Raw genomic sequence first — 22,402 nt, 5'->3', positions numbered from 1 at the left:
TTATAACGAGGATTTACTGCAGTTGCACGCCGACCTGGTTACACTAACACAAATAAATGCGAAGAAGAAATACGAACAAATGCTCAGTCTTACAAGAGAAATATGCAAGTGGACTGGCTCTGCTAATCCTTTGAGAGTCACTGCCATGCACGTAGAGTGGTGGAAACAAATTGTGTGGTCACGACCATAAATATCAGGCGGCGAAAGAACATATAAATAAGCATGCCTTTTAAGAACGAAGCATCCCCAAGCATCACATTACAGATTCAGTAACCTTCTGCGACTTCTACAAAAATCCTGATTGTGCTGTTGCCCCTTGGCTTCTTCCAAAACTGATCTTTCTCTTTACTCTATGGTGCCCATCACTGCAGTAGTTTGGGAGTATTCACCTAGTTTAATGTTTTGTGAGTGTCATTATATTTTAAAAATGTGAGTATGGCTAGTTTGCGCTGCATGCTACAATAAACATGGTGTAAAATTGCGGACACTAAGAAACCTTTGTCACTTTGTGACCTAAAAAATTATTTACCCATTTTTTTTCTCGAAAGGTCACTCTGAGGAACAATCCAGAATTAAAATATAACGCTTAAATTGGGGGACGTTTGCCAGAAAATATGTGATCCTCAAAGGGTTAAACATGAACACCTACAAAGCTCATTCAATCTTTGATAAATCTAAACCCATAGTACTTGAGCACTGGTTTATAATAACGCTTAAAACAGGCAAGGGCGTCCTTGAAGTAAGAAAGCAGGAGACATTTCCAACAATTTCAGAGTGGGAGCTGTGGACATGCCTCATGTTCTGTAAGAAGCTTTAATAGTAGCTGCCAAGGGCCTATTGAGTACTGATCATTTTATGGGAACGTGAGGAAAAGTCAAATAAATACCTCTGTTTTTTCCACATCCTAGAATACAATGTGATAAATTGGATCTTAATTGGTTGAGTGCCTAGAATGAATGAACATTGCTAAACATAGCAATGTTGACAACGAAGTTCGCAACTGTTCCTACTGTTGCTTTGATCGAAACAACCAAACAATTATGCCCCAGTAACTTAAGCTCCCTCTGCTTAAAGGCTACTGTCTGCCACCACATGGACCTCCTTCAAGACAGGAGCAACTTTACTTCAATGTGGTTTGTTAAAATAGGTGAAACCACTATGTTTTGCATTACAGAATGTGGAGGGTTATTTTGCTGAAATTTGGTGGAAGTGTTGTCCCTCGAGTTGAGCAGCAACTGCACTTGAGCATAGCTTCTCCACAATTCCTATATTATAACAACACTTTCAGGCTACTTAAGCACACCCGCTATAGCACCAGATTGGTAGCAAGCTTCACAGATTGGTACTACAGATTGGTAGTTGCTTCATTGCAACTGTTCATTGCAATGACAGTCAAGTAGTGCAACTAATGCGCAAATACACCTAACTTTGTCAGTTGGAGCCACCAATCACTTCTGGCGGTTAAGGCTACTTTTAAAATTTAGCACTTTAGTATGGAGGCGTTAGAGACTTGAGATCAAATGAACATTCATTCCAAATAGTAGGCTATTGTAGCACGTAGTTGCAGACACAGGCTACATTGAAAGTCATTTGTTGTGCTAATAGCAAGCTGGTAATTCCAAGTACAAAATGTGAATGCAAAAATGCAATGGGAAAAAGGATGTACGGTACTTGCCTATAACAGCGTAGACCCTGATAAGGCCAAGAGCCTCTTTTTGCCTATTGGTGGTGTTGTTTCCGAGAAGTGAGTGGCCCATGAGGTTCTCTGTGAACACATGGTGAATCAAGGCCCTTACAAACTTGCCTGGTCCACCATGGAAAGCTGTGCCAGGATCATCTGAATGAGCACTTCTCCAACCTACGTGAAACGGCACGTTTAGGTAAATATTAGTGAGGTAGTTTAAGGATTTTAAGCACATTTACACAACAGCCACACTCCGCATAAATCACAGAAATACTGCCTGCTCCAAACCTAAAATGTCAACTAATGTCACTAATAAAAACGACTAAAATTAATGTCATAGCTTATGCTGTTAGGATGCCATGTGCTTCAGAAAAACAAGGATTCACCCAGTACAAAATAAAATAGTAAGTAAACCAAAGCATTGAAAACTTTAATGCAAGTAGCATTTTTAGGATACTTCACATTCTTTCGGGTGTCTGTCTTTAACTATTTTCCAGCCAATTTGTGTCACTTGGTGGTCAATGGCCTAATCGGTAGGGCTGCTATGTAGACGGGAAGTGGGTTAACCATCTGATGGACCTGCTTGGATCTCTGGGTATGTGACTCAGAGTATGTGCCACTCTTCAATGAACCTCTTTCACGCCATCGTGGGCAACTGCTGCTTGTGTTGGCAAGCAGCAGTAGCAGCTCAAACAGGAAGATAACTGTCGACGTTAATGCGATTACCACTACACATCAGATTCGCTTGCTGTGTCCCAGACCTACTCAGCTGAATGTGTACATAAGACACAAAGACAGGGTGTGCCAACTGCCCACCTCATCAAATAAATGAATCAACTCGCAAATCAAAGGCTATGCAAAATCGCAAAGGAGACACTTAATGCTACCATTTTTACTAAATCTTAAGGAGAAAACCTCCCGGCAATACATTCTCCTGGGAACAGTGCATTTGATCATGGTGACGCTAGACGATGAATGGCCAAAGAATTCACCTTTCGCATTCCGGCTGTGGCGTCTCCAGGCTCATTTTGATTCTGAAAACAGATGTCAGTATTAAAATGTGACGCCACGATAACTCAAAAGCAACAATCAAAACATCCAGATGGACGATTAAGCCGACATAAATGGATGGATATAAATGACTGATAGAAAACATTAAAGCATGGCTGCTCTTGCCACTGGCAGTGTGAGGTGGGCAAATAATTTATTTTTAATTTCTCTCCTAAATTTTAAAATTATTTTTGCTCATCCACTGCATGAACTGTTGCGGCCACATCTTAAAGGTAGCTCGTTCATATAAAACCTGTGTTGTATTAATTTTACTCCCCATCTAACTGCTGCTACTGCAGTTTGCTTACTCTCTAAGTATTCAACAGAACTGCGCCACCAACTACGTATTCAACAGAACTGCTCCACCAACTAACCATTGTTCCAAGCTTATGGCAAAGCGTCATTTAGATCACAAGGATACGCTCCCTTTAACTCTCTCTCCTCTTTAGTGTGTGAATTCAAAGCAAAAATAACTTATTGACAAAGCTGTCTGCTTCTATCTCATAAAAAGCCTTGCTAATTTTTGACATTTGTCGATAACGCTTACATGCCACTGGGAGCACAGTGGGACGACACGGCAAATATGCCCAAGCATCTCGTTCCTTTACTGATTTTCGAACTCGGTTAAATCGATCAGTTACTGAAGGGCCAAAGGCTGAAACTTCACACGATGACATTATTTTGAATGTTTCTTCCCACTAAAGCAGAACATAGAATCCCACAGAATCTGCCTTGTCCGTGAATATAGAGCGCCTACGCGAAGGCGTTAGCGCGAAGTACTCGATGGCGTCGAAGGGAGATAATGGTTAAAAAAAAATTCACCGCGCGCGTACCGGCGGAAAACAAACCACACATAACCTGATGATTTCACAGCATTCACTGGCATCAGCCCTTTTTTATCTCACGTATCACATAGAATCACATATACGCCATTGCAATTCTTTATTATTATCGCGCCACAGCGCGTGTCTACCGCACGGCGTGTCAGCGGACTCTGGGCACTCGATCCTGAAGCGAACAGCGTAGCAGAATACATTAGAACGGCAAAACGCCCCGCGCATATTTTCGCCGATCCCGACACGCCATGTAGTAGATGCACGTCAATGGACGGCGTTGCGCGAACGAAATATACTTGATTATAGTACAGTTCGGATTATTTCACGTCGCATTGTTTCCACGAAAAGGGCAAAGCACGAGCGCTCATTAATAAGGCTAATTTCAATCGGTGCTGGTACACCGTACCAAACATCGTCGCGCGCACAACAGGCCCTGTTTTAGCTGGCTCCACATAGCTGCCCACCAAAACGGCAGAGCACGAGCGCTCAATAATAAGGCTAATTTCAATCGGTGCTGGAACACCGTACCAAAAATCGTGGCGCGCACAACATGCCCCGTTTTAGCTGGCTCCACATAGCTGCTTTACGTCGCCGCAAGCGCGCTGTGAAGTTAAATCAGGACAAAACTTCATGCTCAATATCACAAATCTAGCGCTGCACAACCAATTCTCGCAAGGGAAGGAATGAAAACGAGCACAGAGGCGCGTGGAAGACACGCACGGGCTCTCTACGCACTTTTGCTGATAGCGTCGCAAAGAACGAGCAAGTGGAATTCGAAACACTCACTAACCTTCGATGTGGCTGAGTCGGAGGCGATCATGGTGATCTTCGAGGCAACGTGTAGCCCATAAAGAGCGAGCAACAAGTTGGAATATACCAAAGATGTCACAGCGAGGCAAAGGGCACAGAAAACGCAGCAAACTCATCACGCAACCCGCACACATACGCCGCACGGACAAAGTTCCGGAATGCGCCAAAGAGTGAACAGCGCAAGCGCGCATTCACACAAAAACGCGCATACAAATCCACGCTTTCATAGATATGAATTGCCATATTTATTAACAAATCTTGTAATCTAATGGTATTTCTTAACAATTTCTGTGGTTTGCAAGAGTGTGAAAGTTTTCTGCTTAGCTTCCCTGAGGAACTATTTTCTTTATCGCGGTAACGCAGTGCGCCGGCCGGTCACGTACGGAGCGCGCGGGAAATAGTGCAAAATTCAAACGTCGCAAATGTCGCGCCCTGTGTGCGCGCACAGCTTTAATCGTTTGTATTAAAAAGAAAAATTTATTTTAATACGTGAAGCAACCGGCGCGAAATGAACTACGGACCAGTAACGTACACAATTGTCGCTGTTCGTGCTTGTTAGTTTGACATCATGACGAACGGTAGACAGCATGCCGTCCCATTGATTAAACATTTGTACCTGTGCTTCTGCGCTACGATTTGCCACCGGCAAAGTATAACAGCGTAGATTGTGCCTGGTGGCCAAGCAGTTTCCCAGCCCACTGGCCAGCACCCGTCTCTACGTGTTACAGAATACACTTAGGCTTTCATGTAAAATATGGACACCACGTCGCAGAGGTCACCTAAACTTGTTTCATTCTATTGTGCGCTAAGGGCTAACAACTAAACGAAACGCACTCTTTAAAAAACATATTTATTTATTATGCTTACATACTACTTTTCCCACCATCTTGCCCATATTTAACATTGAGGCAATGCCGTTTTCTGACAGAGACAGGGCACTGGCCACTTACAATAGAAGCCGATGGGAATCCAGGAGGTTCCCATTCATCGGTCATTGGTCACTGCTTGTTGGGACGTTTGTCTTGTGCTCCAATGTTGTGTATATATGTACATACAGGGTGGTCATTTTTAAGTCTTACAGAATTTTTAGAAATCGAATGTGGCAGGTAGCATAATTCTTATCATTGAGCTGGGTTAATCGATGAGGCGGACATTAGTAGCACGAGCAATCGAAACATATATTCAACTAATTAACAAGAAATCAGTAATTAGCTTCTTATTTGATTACTTTACGAAACATATTGCGATTTACGAATTTGAGCCGGTGAGCTTGTCAGCCGTATCCACTTGGAATGAATTTCCAGAATGACACCAGTTTGGAAATATGCGCCATCAAACTCGCCGTAAAAATGCACTGTTGTTACACTTATTTTGTTACCAAAATGCTGTTTTATACATTGAAGCACAATAGTAACTAAAACGCCCATGTATTTCGTCCCACACTTTGGGCAATAATATCTCGAAACTGGCGTTATCCTGGAAATTCATTTTAGGTGGATGCGTCTTGCAAACTCACCGGCTACAATTCATATATTGCAATATGTGTCGTAAAATAATTAACTAAGAAGTTCATTTGTCAATTTTTGTTAATTATTAGAATATTAGTTTCAATTTCTTGTGTTACTAATGTCCTTTTCTTCGAATAACCAAGCTAAGCGATAAGAAGTATGCTACCTGCTACAAGCGATTTTTAAAAATTTTCGTAAAGCCTATAATTTTGAACACCCAGTATATACAGGGTGTCGCAACTTTCTTGCACCGACACTTAAATATATGCAAATGCCACGTAGCTGGACAGAACCAAGGTAATGTTGTTTGCCGTCGCTTACAGATACTCAATTTTTTGCATTAGATAAATAATTAGATAATAATTATAATTAATAATTATTAACCAAGTAATAATAAATAATTAGCTTCTCAGATATTATATTTAGATAAAAAGTGTCAATCAGAAAATTATAGAGCAACAGGAAAAACTCCCGATACAGCTTTCTGTTGCCCAATACGTGGTACATAAAAGTGTTTTTCCGAGCGTGAAAGAAGCCCGCGGATACACGCATAGTGCCTCGAGCGGCTAGTTGTGCGGCAATTTTGCGTGTATTCGCATGGTTCTTTCACGCTCGAAAAAAAAAGAAAAGGAAAAAAATCTATTTTATGTTGCACGTATTGAGCAATAGAAAGCTGTATCGGGAGTTTTTAGTGGCAGGAGCGTCGAGTGCCATTTGTTCTTTGGACAGTACTTCTGGTTCACCTCCTGAGATGATCAAGAGGTGAAAATAAATCGAAAAAAATAGTACAGTACAAAATTCACGAATTTCATTATAGATACGATATCAGAGCATCAGTTTAGCTATAAGTTGAGTTACTGAAGTGTCTGGAATAATTAGAAATAATTAGCTGAGACGACCGGGGACGCAATCCAAGTAAATCAGAAAAATAGAAAAAAAAATGGTTCATTTCAGAATTCATGACTTTCATTATAGATATGAGATCAAAGCATAAGTTTTGTTGCAAGCTGACTTGCTGAAGTGTCTGGGATAATTATAACTGATTAGCTGAGACCAGATTAAAAATAAATCAGGAAAAAAAGAAAAAAAGTAGTACAGTGCAAAATCCATTGGTTTCTTTATAGACATGATATCGAAGCATAAGCTTAGTTCAAGTTGAGTTACTGAAGTGTTTGGAATAATTCTAATTGATCAGAAATCACTTATTACTGCTTACCAAAGCACAGAAAACCAACGCCGGGATGCGAGTGCCAAAAAGAAACACCTAAGTCAAAGTTTAAGGTTGCCTACTCTTTTAAGCATGAAATGCTTTTAGCTCCCGTTGTCGGCGATCTTCAAGTGACCTTGAGCCAAAAGCCAAAGCTGTTATCCGGGCATTCAAAACGAGAACATGCCGGCAAGTTGAAAATGAAATTTAGTCACCCGTAGGCACGAGTACAACTGTGGCATGATCGTAGAGTGCAATATAGCGTACCGTACATGCAATGCATTGTACTTGATATAAACAAAACATATGAGCAAACAAAATAGTAAATGGTGTCTGCTTGACACTGGCTTTGCCACACATTAAAAACCACTATGACAAGTTGCGAGAACAAAACGAGATCATCCGAGCAAGCAGTCAAACTTGATAAAAGGCCGTCTCTGGCACCAACCCTTTACTACACATGCTAGTAACTCTCCAAACAAATTACAAAAAAAATTGCTTGCGAGTTCTTCCCAATGTTTCTTGACAATATCACTCAAGCTGTAACTTCTATTACGCTGAAGTTTTATTTGTCATTTCCAATGGCGACGTTCAAAAGGCAGAAAGATACAGGGGCAGATAAAGTGGGCCGATCCTGGAGGCAGTGCAGAAAGGGTCCAAGATCAATGGCACCCCTTTTATGTGGGCCGATCCTGGAGGCAGTGCAGAAAGGGTCCAAGCTGAATGGCACATATCCCCTGTGGGCACGGGGACCTGTAACGCTTCCTTGAACTGCCCTTGTCATACGTGGGACCCAAAGAGACAAAATCAACAGCCCTTCCTCTGTCGAGAAAATGGAGTACTGACTATTGATATGTTGTTGGCATATTGTTGAGGAATTGTTGACACAATATCCTTTCAATAATTCCTCAAAAGTTATTGAACGTACACAACAATACCTCAACAATAATGTTGTTGAGCACTTCACAACAGTAAAGTCATTGACTAATTGTTGTTGACATATTGTTGAATAATGTTGAGTATTATTGAGAAGTGTTGAACAATATTGACATTGAATATATATCTGAAAGCAAAGCTTGTCGCCGTAAGCATCTTACGTAAGCAAAGGCATATGTTACGTAAGCAAAGCTTGCCGTCCGATTCTAGTAAGCGAAGCTTGTCGTCCGATTCTAGCATGCTGATTCTAGCGTGACGGCTTCCGAAGCCCAGGCGAAACGTCAGCGAAGAGCCGCCGACACTGAATTTAGGGCAAACGAAGCGGAACGCCTGCGGCAGCGTCGTCTTGCCACAAGCTCCCCTAGTTACGACTCGAGAGATAGACATTTGCTTCAAGTTATGTGACACTCTATATATTTAGTGGTGATTAAGTGAACAATAAAACAATATATATGTGTAAAGCACATACACGTCTACATGTGTGTGTTTTCAGATATATATTTAACGTCAATATTGCTCAACAATTCTCAATAGTACTCAACATTATTCAACAATATGTCAACAACAATTAGTCAATGACTTTATTGTTGTGAAGCGCTCAACAACTTTATTGTTGAGTTATTGTTGTGTACGTTCAATAACTATTGAGACATTATTGAAAGGATATTGTGTCAACAATTCCTCAACAATATGCCAACAACATTTCAATAGTCATTTTTATAAGGGTTTGTCCTACCGGTGCCTACGTGGGCGGAGCCACCGACTTAGCCTGGGGGCTTTTGCCCTCGGGCCCTAGTTTCTCTGGACCAAAATAAAGTTCTTGCCATGCCATGCCTAGTGGCATAAGCCAATAAAGGAAGAAAGAAAGAAGGAGAAAAAGCAGAAGATAAAAAGAAAACAAGAAGACACGAGGAGTCGGTGGCAGAAATAAAGAAGAAAGAAGTTAGAAAATAAGTGCGTCCGAAAAGGAATACAATATGAAAGCAGAAGAAGAAGCGCAAAAGTGCACGCGCAGCTACGTGGACAACGGGAGAAGGGACACGTATGCCGAAGAGAGCTGCCCAGCTCCGCTCTGGGACGACGAGGGGCAGGAGGAGCTGGAGGCCGGACAGGACGGGTGGATCGCGGAGGCGGCAGCAACCCAGTGGAAGCTGTTCTTCAGCTGCCGCGGCTACGACCCGCGAGCTGAGTGGACGCCCCACCGGAAGCCGCAGCTACATGCTCACGGCGCCGCTTCCCGGATTCCATGCGGCTACGATCCGCAGGCTAGCGGAGTTGACCGGGCGATCCAGGCGCCTCGGTCACCCCAACGTCCTGACCTCCTGACCAGCTCAACCGTGGGCCGAACGTCGGACTCAGCGACGTCGACTCTACGACGCATCGGCGGGCCCAACGACGTGTCGTCGGAAGCCGCGACGACGAGGTGACGTGGCCACGTCGACGGACTTAATGTAAATATTTTGGACTCATCAAATCAAGATAGCTGAGGACTTTGTGGAATTACTGGAATTAACACGTTTTGTAAATTGTTTACTTTGTGTTGTTTTGCCGTTTCCTTTTGAAATTATAAATGTTTGTCTTAAACGAGCGACTTGTCCCTGTCTGTCTATAGTGCACCGAAATCCGTGACACCTAGATGCAAATTCCTTGAACTCTAACTTATCCAAAATTTAGCTTCCTTGAGCGTGATGTTGCCGGGCTGTTTACAAGAACAGTTTGCAATATTTGGAAATCTTCAAAAGGAAATTATCCGAAAAGTAAAAACTCAAAATTATTTTGCTGCGTCTAGGAATTAGATAAATATGTCCTAAAGCTACAGAGCAAGCCGCAATGCAGTAAATGCGGTAGTTTGGTCTAAATACGGTCACAACTGAGACACAGTTCGCAAAGGTCATGTATCTCATGCTTGTTCTTGAACATTTATTTCTAAATCACATTAATCATTTTTTTAATATTATGTATAATTGGAATCTAGAAGGATTAAGCTTTTTATGGTATTTACCACCACTTTATATCTTAACTAGAAGTGCCGCCACGGTTGCTCCAAAAGTACTGAAAACGGAGGGTGCGTGCCGCCGGAGTGGGACCGCCACCTTAAGCAGCTATTCTCAGTTGCACACATAGGAAACAGTGGTTCCATGAAGAAAACAATTTTTTCTTCTCCACATTGGGAATTGCACAGACAAAATAACGGATCACACAATGGATAAAAAGACAGACACAGAATGACACAAAACAATGACAGAGACCACAACAAGAATGTTTTAGCCATGGCAAGCAACGCGTCAAGCAAAACTGGCCGTTCCGAACCGACGTAAGCACAAGCACAGTGCATATACAGTGAAGTAGTGAACAAAACGATCCCCAAATGCGATATACACTGCTGGAGCTGCACCTAACACACTTGTGAGCCACAGGTCACAAATTCTGCGCTTTAAACCGAAGGTGTTGCGAGTGACCATTGGAAAGCTACGCGTTCTAAGAAATGGACATGCTCTTGCGGAAACAACGCGTGCAAAAACAAACAGATGGCTGCACGGTAAACGGCGCCAAGGCTCATGTTGTATGTTACATGTGCAAAATACGCTCACCCAGTATAACAAATGTCTTTCTAACCATGTTCTTCACGCAAGAAACAGCAATGTTATTGCTCCAGACAAAAGGAAACAACTCTACAGCAAAAGTGAGCCGACGCGTTGAAAAGCGTGGTGGCGTGGGCGTAACTAGCAGCACGTGCATGACCGGCGGAGCATGAACGTCTCTATGGAAACGGGATCCGTGGACGCAACCCGGTGGATGTATTTTAACTGTCTACCATTGAGGTAAAGTGGAAGTGGATATAGCTACGCCGCCTGACGGGTGGCCAGTCCCTTAATTTTTCGGCCACGAAACGGCTCAATTGGTCGCTATTTAGGCAGGCATGTTTCTCTATGTGGATATAGTATACATGTCCGCCATGCAGCAGAACAAGCGCTGGGTGTAAAACGCGTGCGGTCAATGAAAAGGCGGTGGCACTGGCACTGTGATGAACGTGGCTGCCGCACGCTGTTTGCAAACAAAACGTGGGTGTTAATGTGCGTGTAGAGGCGCGCAAGAGCCGCCCGGAGTTCCTATCATGGTGACTCTCTGAACGATAATGAAAGCATGCATGCGAAGTGGTTGAAGAACGCAGCGTATGTACGTTGCGCATAGATTTTTTTTTTTTCGTAAGCAGCTGCAATGGTGTGTTGTTACCTCAAGTTATAATAGTCGCCGACAAGCTAAAAATACAAAGAAGGTTCACCACAAAAACGCAGAGCCCCTGCTCTTAACCTCCGAAAGAGAGGTAAACTAGCTGGAGTCCCCTTACAGTTTAATGACTTTGGTCGGCTGATGTAAATGCTAGGCTAATTGGAAAATAAAACCTAGTCGTTTCATGCTAAAGTACTATCTTTGGCTGAGCAGTGACATCAAGATGCCCTTAAATTGTACCTAGACGTCTAGGTTTCATCCTGAAACCTGAACGAACACGACGACCGAACACGACGGCAGATCTGTAAGGAGAAAATCGTTGTTTCAAGCACGCGTAACCACTTGACGGCAGGTAATAAGCGAATCTAATTGGCTGGTGCATCTATTCAAATTTTGTTTTACAGGATCGCGTATTTATTACTTTGTAATTCTTCGGTTGTCATAGACTACATATATCGGTGCTGGCTCGTCTTGGTGCTAACAGTATCCAAGTTTGGATGCATTGAAGCATTCGATAAATCCTGGTAGGGAAGAAGGGCTCGGGCATTGTTAATTAGACGAACAGTGGATAACAAATTGCAGGTGTGCAATGTCATGACTTAATATAAAAGTAAACTCTTCCTTCCCTTTGCTTATTTTCAACGATAACTATCACAAAGCAGCGGCGTGCACACTTGCAACATCTAAATGAAGTTCCAGCTAACGTTAGCCAAGCTGTCAGACGACAAAAAAAAGAAGATTGAAAAACGCAGTTTCAGACACGATTTTAGCACCTTCGGTGTTTGCAGTGCTGGTCAGCATCGAAGATACATGTATCTTACATGCTATCTTAAATACTCTTTGGGTATCGTCTATCTTAAAGGGACACGGACACAAAGTCTGAAAATATAACAAAAATGCCGGAAATGAATCCTCAGTGTGCGATTACATCGAAAAGAAGTATAGTCACTTAGCTCATTTTTCAGCCGATGGCTTTATTTTTGGGGTTTTCGTGAGCGCGCGCCACGCCCTCGACTCGCGCTCGTTGGAAGGCGTGACATCAGACACCTTCGTCGGATAGCCAGCCGGCCGGCCGCGGTCATTCGAAGCGCGCCGACGCTGCCATCGCGAGCATGGATAACAATTCTGGTGCCTCTACCAGCACATGTCTGAACGGTCAGTAGGCGCGAGGCAGCGCCAGACGGAAGATTGCCTGAGGGCGGTAGGTTGCTGGGGTCAGTCTCGCATTGGCCGGACTCACCACTGCCGAGAAACGAGGGGTCGCAGCGGAGAACAAGTGGCCCATCACTTCTAGATCTGTACTCCACGGGCCGTGCTTGCGCATCGAGCACGCACCGCCCAACTTTATTTTCGCCATCTGTCGCAGCATATCAAGGCGCTGGCCGATCGAGCGTGTCGACCTCATCGTCCACGCGTTGCGGCGTCGGTGGGCGCTACATGTTCACACGGGCCGCTCTTCAACGAAGTTTGAAGCCGATATGGGTAACTTAAACGCCGGAGTGGGTAGGTATAGCGCTGTTCGAATAAAGTTTGACGCTCGCTTGAAGTACTAGTATGCGCCGCTCGGTCGGTGGTAGTCTCTAGTGAACATCTATGATGCCAAATTGGGCTAATCGGAAGGTCTGAGTTGATGTATGCCGCTCTTCAGTGAACGTTTTTTGACTCGTACTTTGGCAAGTACGGATGTGCCACGGGGAATGCGCCTCTCTATAATGAGCGAAAAGGTTCTTAATTTCTCCGACGCCGAGCAGAATAACCCACGCCACAGAAATTCCTCAAGGACAGCAAACCCACTTAACAGCAGATTGCGCCACAATTGCGCTGGGTATGTGCCTCTTTTCAATGAACGCCTTTCACAGCAACGCTCCAACGAGCTACGCTATGAATGTACGATGAATGATCTTCAGTGAACATTTCACCAACTTGGGGTTACTGATTATGTGCCACTCAGTTTGCGGCAAGCGAGGGAAGAATTCTCAACGTTCGCCGGAACCGGGGTGCCACACTCCTCGTCTCGGAGCTCAGGCGTGGATTTCGCGGTCCACAAGATGGCGCAGCATTTCCAAAAAGAAGCGCGATAAAAGAGCCCAGTTGCCCCCATGGCGCGTTTCTCAGCGTTTGCACACACCGGCGCGTGATGCCCTTCGAAGTTCGCGCCCAGGATTCGGTGCGGGGCGGGACACGGGGGCAGAACTCACTAAAGGAACTTACGAACAAATTGTGACGTCAGAAAAATCGAACGAAAAAAAAGGAAATATTTACAAAGCGACAACTGGTGCCTAATTATCAGCAAGCTTGCCATGCCCAACGCCGCAAAAACGAGTGCTGTCGTCGAAATGAGGCATGTATGCAATTGTAGCACAGGTGCGAAGTTCCGTACTTGCACCATTAGTAAACGTAAGTCGATTCATAAAACCTAAACAGCCATCGCAGCTGTCAACGTAAGAGAGAGCGAGAGAGAGGGAAAACTTTTATTCCTTATTAGGTGGGGCGACTTCCTCGTAGCGTGAAGCCCTTAGTTTCGGGCCCCATTGGCTCGCGCCACTCTACGTGCCCGCTGGATCAGCCGTCGCTGCTCTTACGCGTCGGAGCTGGTCTGCGCAGTCTTCCAGGAGGAAGGTGAAGGGTTAGGTATAGGGGAGTAGCAAGGAATTTCTACGATAGGGGTAGCAGTTGTACGAGCATAAGTATCTCTATCTGCGCCGCTCGAGCTGACGCGGGCAAGCCTTTAAACGCGCTGTTTTTGCCGATTGGCCAGAGGCCACACTTGACAGCCGAGAATCGTGCGTGCTTACATCTTTGTGGCCCGCTCTGATTTGTCATCTCAAAATGCATTCAACAGTTTTATTGCATAATAGTATTGGGTGTGCACTGCTGTGGAATTAAGTAATATTATTGCTGTGCTGCGGACTTCTGCTTAGTGTCGGATAGGCTGGGTTTATTTATGCGCGCAATAGCCCTAACTTTTCATATTCATCATGCCACTCTACAGGGTGGTAGCAAACAAATGTGTAGTGTCCGTTTCTGCCAACCGTCAAGCTCGTCACGGATATGTTTTGAGCATGTCTAGTTTTTTTTTTTCTAGTTTGAGCTTTTTCTCGCTCATAGTGCTGTGGATGATTATATTTTCCTATTATTTTGAGGCAATAATTCTCCATGCGAGATGAAACAACGAGAAAACGCCAAACCGTTCGTAATTGTCCAAACTTGTTACTGTTGTATAACTCGCGGTGGTTTTCCGAGCTGTTAGTCTCAGCCTTCTATTATATTGCTCATAATTTCAATACAGCACTAAGACGAAGCGGCGCACTGTCTGTGCCCGCAGTTTTGCTCATCCTGTAGCCTACATGGGGAGCTAACGTACGCGTAGGATGGACGGCAACCCTGTCTATGATATGAAGTGGGACGTGAAAACGATGACATATAAAAAATGGCGAATAAAATCACTTACTGCCATTGATGGGAAAAAGATGTGGACTGCTTGACAAGAATGATGCTGTGAAATAAAATGCACACCACGAATGGAGCGAATAATTGTGGCATGTTCGATGCTGTGCCGTATTCCGACGTGCACTTAAACTTTCGTTGTTGTGATGCTGGTAAATTTGTGGAAACGTTAGAGGTGACCATTGTGGTGATGTTGACTGATTAGGCTTGACTTCTATAAGGCGCCATTTGGGATATGACCGGGACCGTAGTTAGAAGCTACACACTCAGATGTCACCAACCTGTGCTCTATTCCCGGTCTCCGAAGTCTACGCTCATTTGTGCGTTTCGCCTATGTCTGAATGCGGCCGCATGAACCTACAAAACAAGCTCTTGACTTGGCGCAAGGCATCACGTGTTTTATAAGCCGAGAAGAAGCCAAGAAAAAGCGGTGAACGCTGATACGCCGTCAAAGTGTGATAAGCAGCGAAACTTGCTGGTGCGGATGTCACTTTCTGAAGTGTTCTGTAATAATTTGGTAGTGGCGGTCACCACGCGTTCCTTCTAAATTTCTCTTTCATAGCTCTCCGCGCCCTTGACAGGGATCCTACGCTATAGGAGAGCGCGAATTTCTTGGTCGGTTGGCACTCTACGGGATCGCCGAACAGCCCCTTGGATGTTAGCGGAATCCGAGAGAGCTGCTATTGAGACTATGCGCGGCATTACAACCGCCCATGCAATTGTGTGCAATACGATCACCTACAGTACCGATGAACGTACCGGTGCTGGTCGCCTTGCCTTGAGGCAGTGTGAACTATATTATGCAGCTTTCTTTTAACAGGGGAGCTGTTTTAGCTCTTGGTTAGGCCGCGTAGTGCGAACAAAAAAACTGTGCCTGGCGATGACGTCACCGTGCGTTGCCTAGCAATGGCTCCCACAGCTGGTGCGAAGCATTGCTAGGCGACGCACGTGACGTCATCGCTCGGCGAGGTTACCACCCTCTCCCAGGTCACCCTCGTCATAGTGCGAGGCGCAGCCGACGTATCCGGCGTTCGCCGGAGTGCCCCAGGCAAACTTCATTCCCTGCCAAAAAAGCAACTCAAAAAGAAAAGGAGGGAAAATCCTGCCCCTGCAAGAAGCATAACAGTATTAAAGCCAATCAAATATAAAGGAGGGGTTGTCAAGTAATACCCAAACGCAAATTTAGTGAAATAAGCCAATGCCTAAAAAAAGCCGGCAGATCCCACGCCTAGAGGAATCGATGCTATGCGAATCAGTGCACGGGGAGCCTACCAAGTTAACGAAACGACAACGAGAGCACCAAGACGTAGGCGGCTTTTTATTGAAAAGCAATGAGAAAAAACGAGGAGAAAAAAGACAGAAAAGAGTGCAATTAAAAACATAAGATGAGAAAGTTAAAATAAAATGGGGAGCAGAAGAAGAGAGGGAAAAAAAAGATAAGAGAGAAGACTGGGCATGAGACTTGTCTCGGCTGGTAATGGGAACCCATCATTACCTGAAAAAAATGCAAAAGAAAACACTGCAGGGGGGAGCAATAAAAAAGCTAAAGAAACCAAAACCACAAATTCAGGATGACATCAAAGAGCAACGCAGAGAGGAAAGATAGAAAGGGCGAAATGGGAGAAGAGAGAGAAACGAAGGCAAGCAAAGCAGGAACACAAAATTATGCGTACACTAAAAGAGGCAGAAAGGGACACCCAACACCTACGCGTCGCCAGAAAAGCACCAGGAGATGTTGCGGTCATGATTGCAATACATTGGATGTATGCCATACAGGGCCGATGGGCAACATGACATGGAACATGCATTGTTTCGTCCGTGCTTCCCTTCGCTGCTCGTGCTCACGGCGCTCCGTTTTCGACGGCGGCAGATCGCCTGCTTGCTGAACAGCGACGCAAAGACTGCAGTGCGATTTCAAGACGGTTGCTGACGCCAACAGTTTTTTTCGTGGCGGCAACCTCAAGAAAGGGGAGCGTCTGCTTCCACACGTGTGTGGTGTTGAAAAATTGTGGGCGGTGATGTGACAATGAAATCCAAGTGCGTGTCGCAGGTGTCTAACGAGATTGTATACGACATCGAGTTAGAGGCACACCCGAGTTCAGTCATTTAGTCACTTTTATTTCTCTATGGTGCAGTCACAAAGCGGTCATGCATGCTTGCAGAGATGTGCAGAGACGGTGACGATTGCGGTTGGTTTCGTTGGTCGCTGGGCGCGCACACACGGCTGCTCTCAATTTGGCTCCCAGGGAGTGGCATCAGCACTGTTGGAACAGAAAGAACACACGCATTAGGCACCAATAAGCCAATAAAATTAATTAACGATGTAAGTACTACATGTGTGCATAATGCCTTATATCATGCTGTATAAATACTTAATGTATATCATGCCTTATTCAATGCTAGAGTCATGGCAACTCATTGAATTATTGAGCAAGGTATCTTTTCAATGGTCATGAGAAATCACTCGTACAAACTGCTCCGTGAAATGAACCCAGGTCACGGTAACCAGCGATTACCTTGGGACCAGCAGGACGAGCGCAAGAATTAGCGATACATGCCTCACCAAAGCAAATCTAGTTTCTCGTCGGGCGAATGCCCCGCCGCAGCAAAAGTAAGCTCACACCGATGGCCGGCTACTACACGAAACGAAGATTCTTGGCGGGAAGAGTGAAACAGGAAGAATGGGCAAGGTGGCAATTACTTTAAAACATGCTTGAATATTGTGAACCCAGAAAGCATGGCCAAGCAACAAACATAACGCGCGCCTCTCGGGCAGCTGCTTTGCGATCTGCCGCTTACCGACGCATGCGATGACCGCGGCTTGCATTAAATACGGATTGCCACCACACAAAAGACAAGTAACGTGCGGCCCTATTTGTTGCCTGTACAACTAGGAATTTAAGTTGCAGCGTTTGGAAAAAGGATATAATTATCTTGAGCCAGTCTTTGCCGATCGCGAGTGAACGACCAGTACAATCAATTAAATTCGTAGGTTTTACGTGCCAAAAGCACAATATCATTATGAGGCACGCTGTAATTGCAGTGTCCATGCATAGCACCTTTTGTAATGTAAGAAGGCAACCCTGGTATAGAACAGGGGAGCTTCCAAGATGGCTGCGATGTAGCACAAATAAACCCGTGTGCTTTCCCGACACAATCGGTCGTAATCAGTCTTATTACTCCACCTACGGCACGTTACAATGGCGACGAGGATGCGTCTGAACTACGTGAAGGCTGGCAACTATTTTAAACGGAACGAAGATATCAGCACACATCGACCGAACTTCTACTTTGCGGTATGGCGCACAGCATGCTTCCCTCGTTTCCTTTCTTCGACGCGCGTGCCACTGACGCCAATAACGTCGGCACCGAATGGTTGAAGTGGGTGAAACGCTTCGAAAACTTCATTGTATAGCCTGCGGCATCACAGCCGACGCCCGGAAGACGGCCCTACTACTACACTACGTTGGTGAAGAAGTTTATGACATTTACTGTTCGCTACCTGATTCTCCCGCAGCCGCAACTGCGTCTACCGTTTCAAGCACCGATGGCTCCAGCAACGCAACGCCTCTCTACACCGCAGCACGCAAGAAGCTCGATGGCTATTTTGCACCCCGAGTGAACCCTACCTTCGAGATTTACCGCTTCCGTCAAGCCAAGCAAATGGAAAACGAATCACTCGACGCGTTCTACGCCAGACTACGACAGCTAGTTAAGCACTGTGCTTTCGCCGATGCCGAAACCGAAATCAAGAATCAAATCCTCCTGTCTACAGTGTCAACCCGTCTACGCCGGTATGCCATGCAGCATGACCTCGACTTGCAAGGAATTCTCAAACAAGGCAGGTTGTTTGAAGAGGTCGAGCACAACATCTCTGTGATCGAGCAAGAACGTCAGCAGTACAAAGAAAACTCAGCGTCAGCGTCTACACTTGCAGTGAACTCCAAGCGCACCTCGCGACCTCATCAACCGAAGTACCACGGGAAAGCGCCATCACGGCCTTGCGAGCCTCCGCGCCATCAAAGGACAGACGCAACATGCTACAACTGTGGAAAATCATGGCCTCATAGTGAGGGACGCTCCAGTTGCCCCGCTCTTGGCAAACAGTGTAATGCTTGTCACAAAACTGGACACTTTGCTAGTGTGTGTCGTTCAACACGCAAAACCGTGCATGCAATCGTGCGGGAAAGCAGCCCTGACAGTGATGAACACGTCTTCATGACTTCCTCTCACTGTCGCCCAATCACGGCCTCTCCCCAGGTGGATCTGAAACTCGATGGTGAGACCGTCCGTTTTACCATTGACACTGGTGCTACCGTGTCTGTCATCGGTTCGAATAGCTTGAAAAAGCGTTTGAGCACGGAATCGCTGTCCAAGACGTCCAAGAAAGTATTTGCTTATGGAACAAATTCTCCTTTACGGCTACTCGGAAAGTTAGACGTTCTCATCACCTACAAGAACAGCAGCAGCCATGAAACTGTCTACGTTGTGTCCGGAGACTGTACCCCACTACTTAGCTTCTCTGCAGCTTCCCGTCTAGGACTAGTTCAGATCACGTACAGTGTGGGAGAGGTGCCAAACAGACTGGATCCGAGAGTGGCCTACCCAGACCTTTTCAAGGGAGTGGGCTGTCTGAAGGACTTCCAAGTACACCTCCATGTTGACCCCCTTGTTCAACCAGTAGCACAACCTCACAGACGCATCCCCTTCTCCATGCGAAGGCCACTGGAAGAAGAGCTTCAAAGGCTACAGTCCCTCGACATAATTGAAAAGACTGAAGGACCAACCCCTTGGGTATCTCCAATCGTGGCAGTACCGAAACCACATGACCCCGAGCATATTCGAATGTGTGTCGACATGCGCTGTGCTAACCAAGCCATCCAGCGTGAGAGACATGTCACACCGACAGTGGACGACATCCTTGTTGCTTTGAATGGATCCATCTTATTCTCTGATCTGAAAGATGGATACCACCAATTAGAACTTGATGCATCATCTCGTGTGATCACCACATTCTCTACACATGCTGGACTCTTCCGATACAAGAGACTCAACTTCGGAATCAACTCAGCAGCCGAAGTGTTCCAGGACACCATCCGTCAGGTTCTAACCAACATCACCAATGTGCTCAACGTAAGCGATGACATATTGGTGTATGGAAAGACTGAGAAAGAGCATGATGAAGCTTTGAAGGCGACACTGGAATGTCTACTTGCAAGTGGCCTCACATTGAACGTCAAGAAATGCAAATTCTACCAACAGGAACTTACCTTTTTCGGGCATGTGTTCTCAAGCAAAGGTGTACAACCAGACCCCACTAAGGTGTCTGCAGTAATCGGTGCCTCACCACCCACCAGTGCCAGTGAAGTGAAATCTCTCCTTGGTCTTGTTAACTACTGTGGTCGTTTCATACCGAATCTGGCCCACCTCACCCAACCACTCAGGAAACTCACAGCCAAAGGAGAGGACTGGTGCTGGACAGACATACAGCAAGATGCCCTGGACGAACTGAAGAGAAAGCTTTCCGAGGCCACAGCTCTTGCCTACTTTGACCCAGGAAAGGACATCACACTCATTGTAGATGCTGCTCCTCATGGCCTAGGTGCCATTCTCACGCAGACATACGGAAGCGAAACCAGGGTGGTAGCATATGGGAGTCGTGCCCTTTCTCCTGTGGAGGCACGCTACTCTCAAATTGAAAGGGTAATGCTGGCTGTAGTCTGGGGAATTGAGCACTTTCACATCTACCTGTATGGGACAGCATTCCACCTACTAACGGACCACAAGCCATTGGTCAGTATTCTCAGCAACCCCCGCTCCCTGCCTTCAGCACGGCTAGAGCGTTTGGCACTTCGAATTCAACAATACACCTTTGAAGTGCAACACACTAGTGGTCCAAGCAACCCATCTGACTACTTGTCCCGCCACCCAGTAAGTAAGCTCCACAGAACCATTTCGGCGCATGGAGTCTGTCGCTGAGCAGTATGTGAACTTCATCGTGTCTCGCAGCCTACCTCGTGTCATGACCATAAAGGAGGTAACCGAAGCGACGTTAGCTGACCCGGTGATCAACTCACTCAAGCAAGCCTTAAAGCAACCCCAGAAAGGCAAACATTGGAAGAACACAACTCTACAGCCTTTCTCTCGCGTTGCGACAGAACTGTCAGTCTCCAAAGAAGGCCTTGTGTTAAGAGGCACGCGGATAGTACTGCCAGCACAACTTCACACAAAGGCGGTGCACCTTGCACATCGAGGCCACCAAGGCATTGTCAAGACAAAACAGCTGTTGCGTGAGAAGGTGTGGTTCCCAGGGATAGACTCTCTAGTGGACCAGACAGTTAAGAGCTGCCTGGCATGCCAAACTAACATACCGGTACACCATCGAGACCCTTTGCCAATTTAGAAGCTTCCTCAAGGCCCGTGGACAGAACTGTCGTTAGATTTTGCTGGCCCTTTCCCTGATGGCAAGTATGCCATGGTAGTTGTGGACAATTTCTCCAATTACCCAGTCGTTAGCATCTTACACACTCTTGCAGCACCTACAGTCATCAAGCAACTGCGCACTATATTCGCTCAGTTCAGCTGTTCGGAAATTGTAAAGTCAGACAATGGCCCACCCTTTCAGAGTGATGGTTTTGCAGAGTTTGCTAGCGAGCTTGGATTCAAGCATCACCGCATCACTCCACGGTGGCCAGAGGCTAACGGGGAAGCCGAACTATTCATGCGCACCCTCAAGAAGTCGATACTCGCAAGTCGTGTCAGCCACTTGGATTGGACCAATGAGCTTCAGTCATTCGTACTGGCTTACAGGTCCACACCCCATGGTTCCACAGGAAAGTCTCCGTTTGAACTTCTATTTGGGAGACCCATGAGGAATATTCTACCGACACTTGCTGCTGATACTCAGAACTCAGCTCACTCTGAGGCGAGACAGAATGACACCCAAAGAAAAGCATACAACAAGCAGTACGTCGATTCTCGGAGACACACCAGTCACAACCAGCTGCATGTTGGACAACAAGTCCTCTGCAAACAAGACAGGTCAAACAAGTTCTCGTCTTACTATGACCCCCATCCATACACAATCACCAAAGTTACTGGCTCCAAAATCACAGCGTCCAGAGATGGAGTGTCGATTTGTCGCAACTCTAGCTTCTTCAAAGATGCGAGGACAGTTCAAATGGAACGAAACCAGGACCAGCCCGACATGCCAGATCAGGACGATGCAGCTGTGCCAAGTAACTGTGACCCTCCAAGCCACCGCACAGCTACTCCTGGTGAAGCTCCACCAGCAACTACCAAGACCGCCTCACAGCGGTACCCCCAACGAACAAGGCAACGACCTGAGCGCCTGAAAGACTATGTGTGAACAAAAGTGCATTTTTCTTTTTCTACTATGTGTCTGAACAAAACTGAGTTTTCCTTCCCTGAGGGGATGATGTAGTGTCCATGCATAGCACCTTTTGTAATGTAGGAAGGCAACCCTGGTAGAGAACAGGGGAGCTTCCAAGATGCCTGCGATGTAGCACAAATAAACCCGTGTGCTTTCCCGACACAATCGGTCGTAATCAGTCTTATTACTCCACCTACGGCACGTTACAGTAATGGAGGGTCTCAGGAATAAATTTGACCACCGGCGGCTCTTTAACGTGCACAAAAATCAAAGTACATGGCAAGAACTGCATTCTTGCAT

General features: G+C 45.7%; 1 protein-coding gene and 1 long non-coding RNA gene across 2 annotated transcripts; one reads left to right on the top strand and one right to left on the bottom strand.

The window, feature by feature from the left end:
• Nucleotides 1-1,742: 1,742 nt before the first annotated feature.
• Nucleotides 1,743-4,549, bottom strand: LOC125946246 (uncharacterized). The gene is made up of 3 exons (XR_007467491.1): nt 4,361-4,549; nt 2,677-2,718; nt 1,743-1,858 (listed from the first exon to the last, which is right to left on the bottom strand). It is a non-coding gene; the product is annotated as an uncharacterized LOC125946246 (long non-coding RNA).
• A 13,424-nt stretch (nt 4,550-17,973) lies between these two features.
• On the top strand, nt 17,974-22,078 carry LOC125946304 (uncharacterized). Its single transcript, XM_049669018.1, is given in 3 exon segments — nt 17,974-18,121; nt 18,124-20,640; nt 21,335-22,078. Coding segments are annotated over 3 exon segments (3,375 nt in total). The 5' UTR covers nt 17,974-18,007.
• The last annotated feature ends 324 nt before the right edge of the window (nt 22,079-22,402 follow it).

This window comes from Dermacentor silvarum, chromosome 6, assembly GCF_013339745.2.
Source record: "Dermacentor silvarum isolate Dsil-2018 chromosome 6, BIME_Dsil_1.4, whole genome shotgun sequence".
NCBI classification, from domain to species: Eukaryota; Metazoa; Arthropoda; class Arachnida; order Ixodida; family Ixodidae; genus Dermacentor; species Dermacentor silvarum.
Note: the sequence above shows the minus strand (reverse complement) of the source record. Positions and strands in the feature narration are given on the sequence as shown.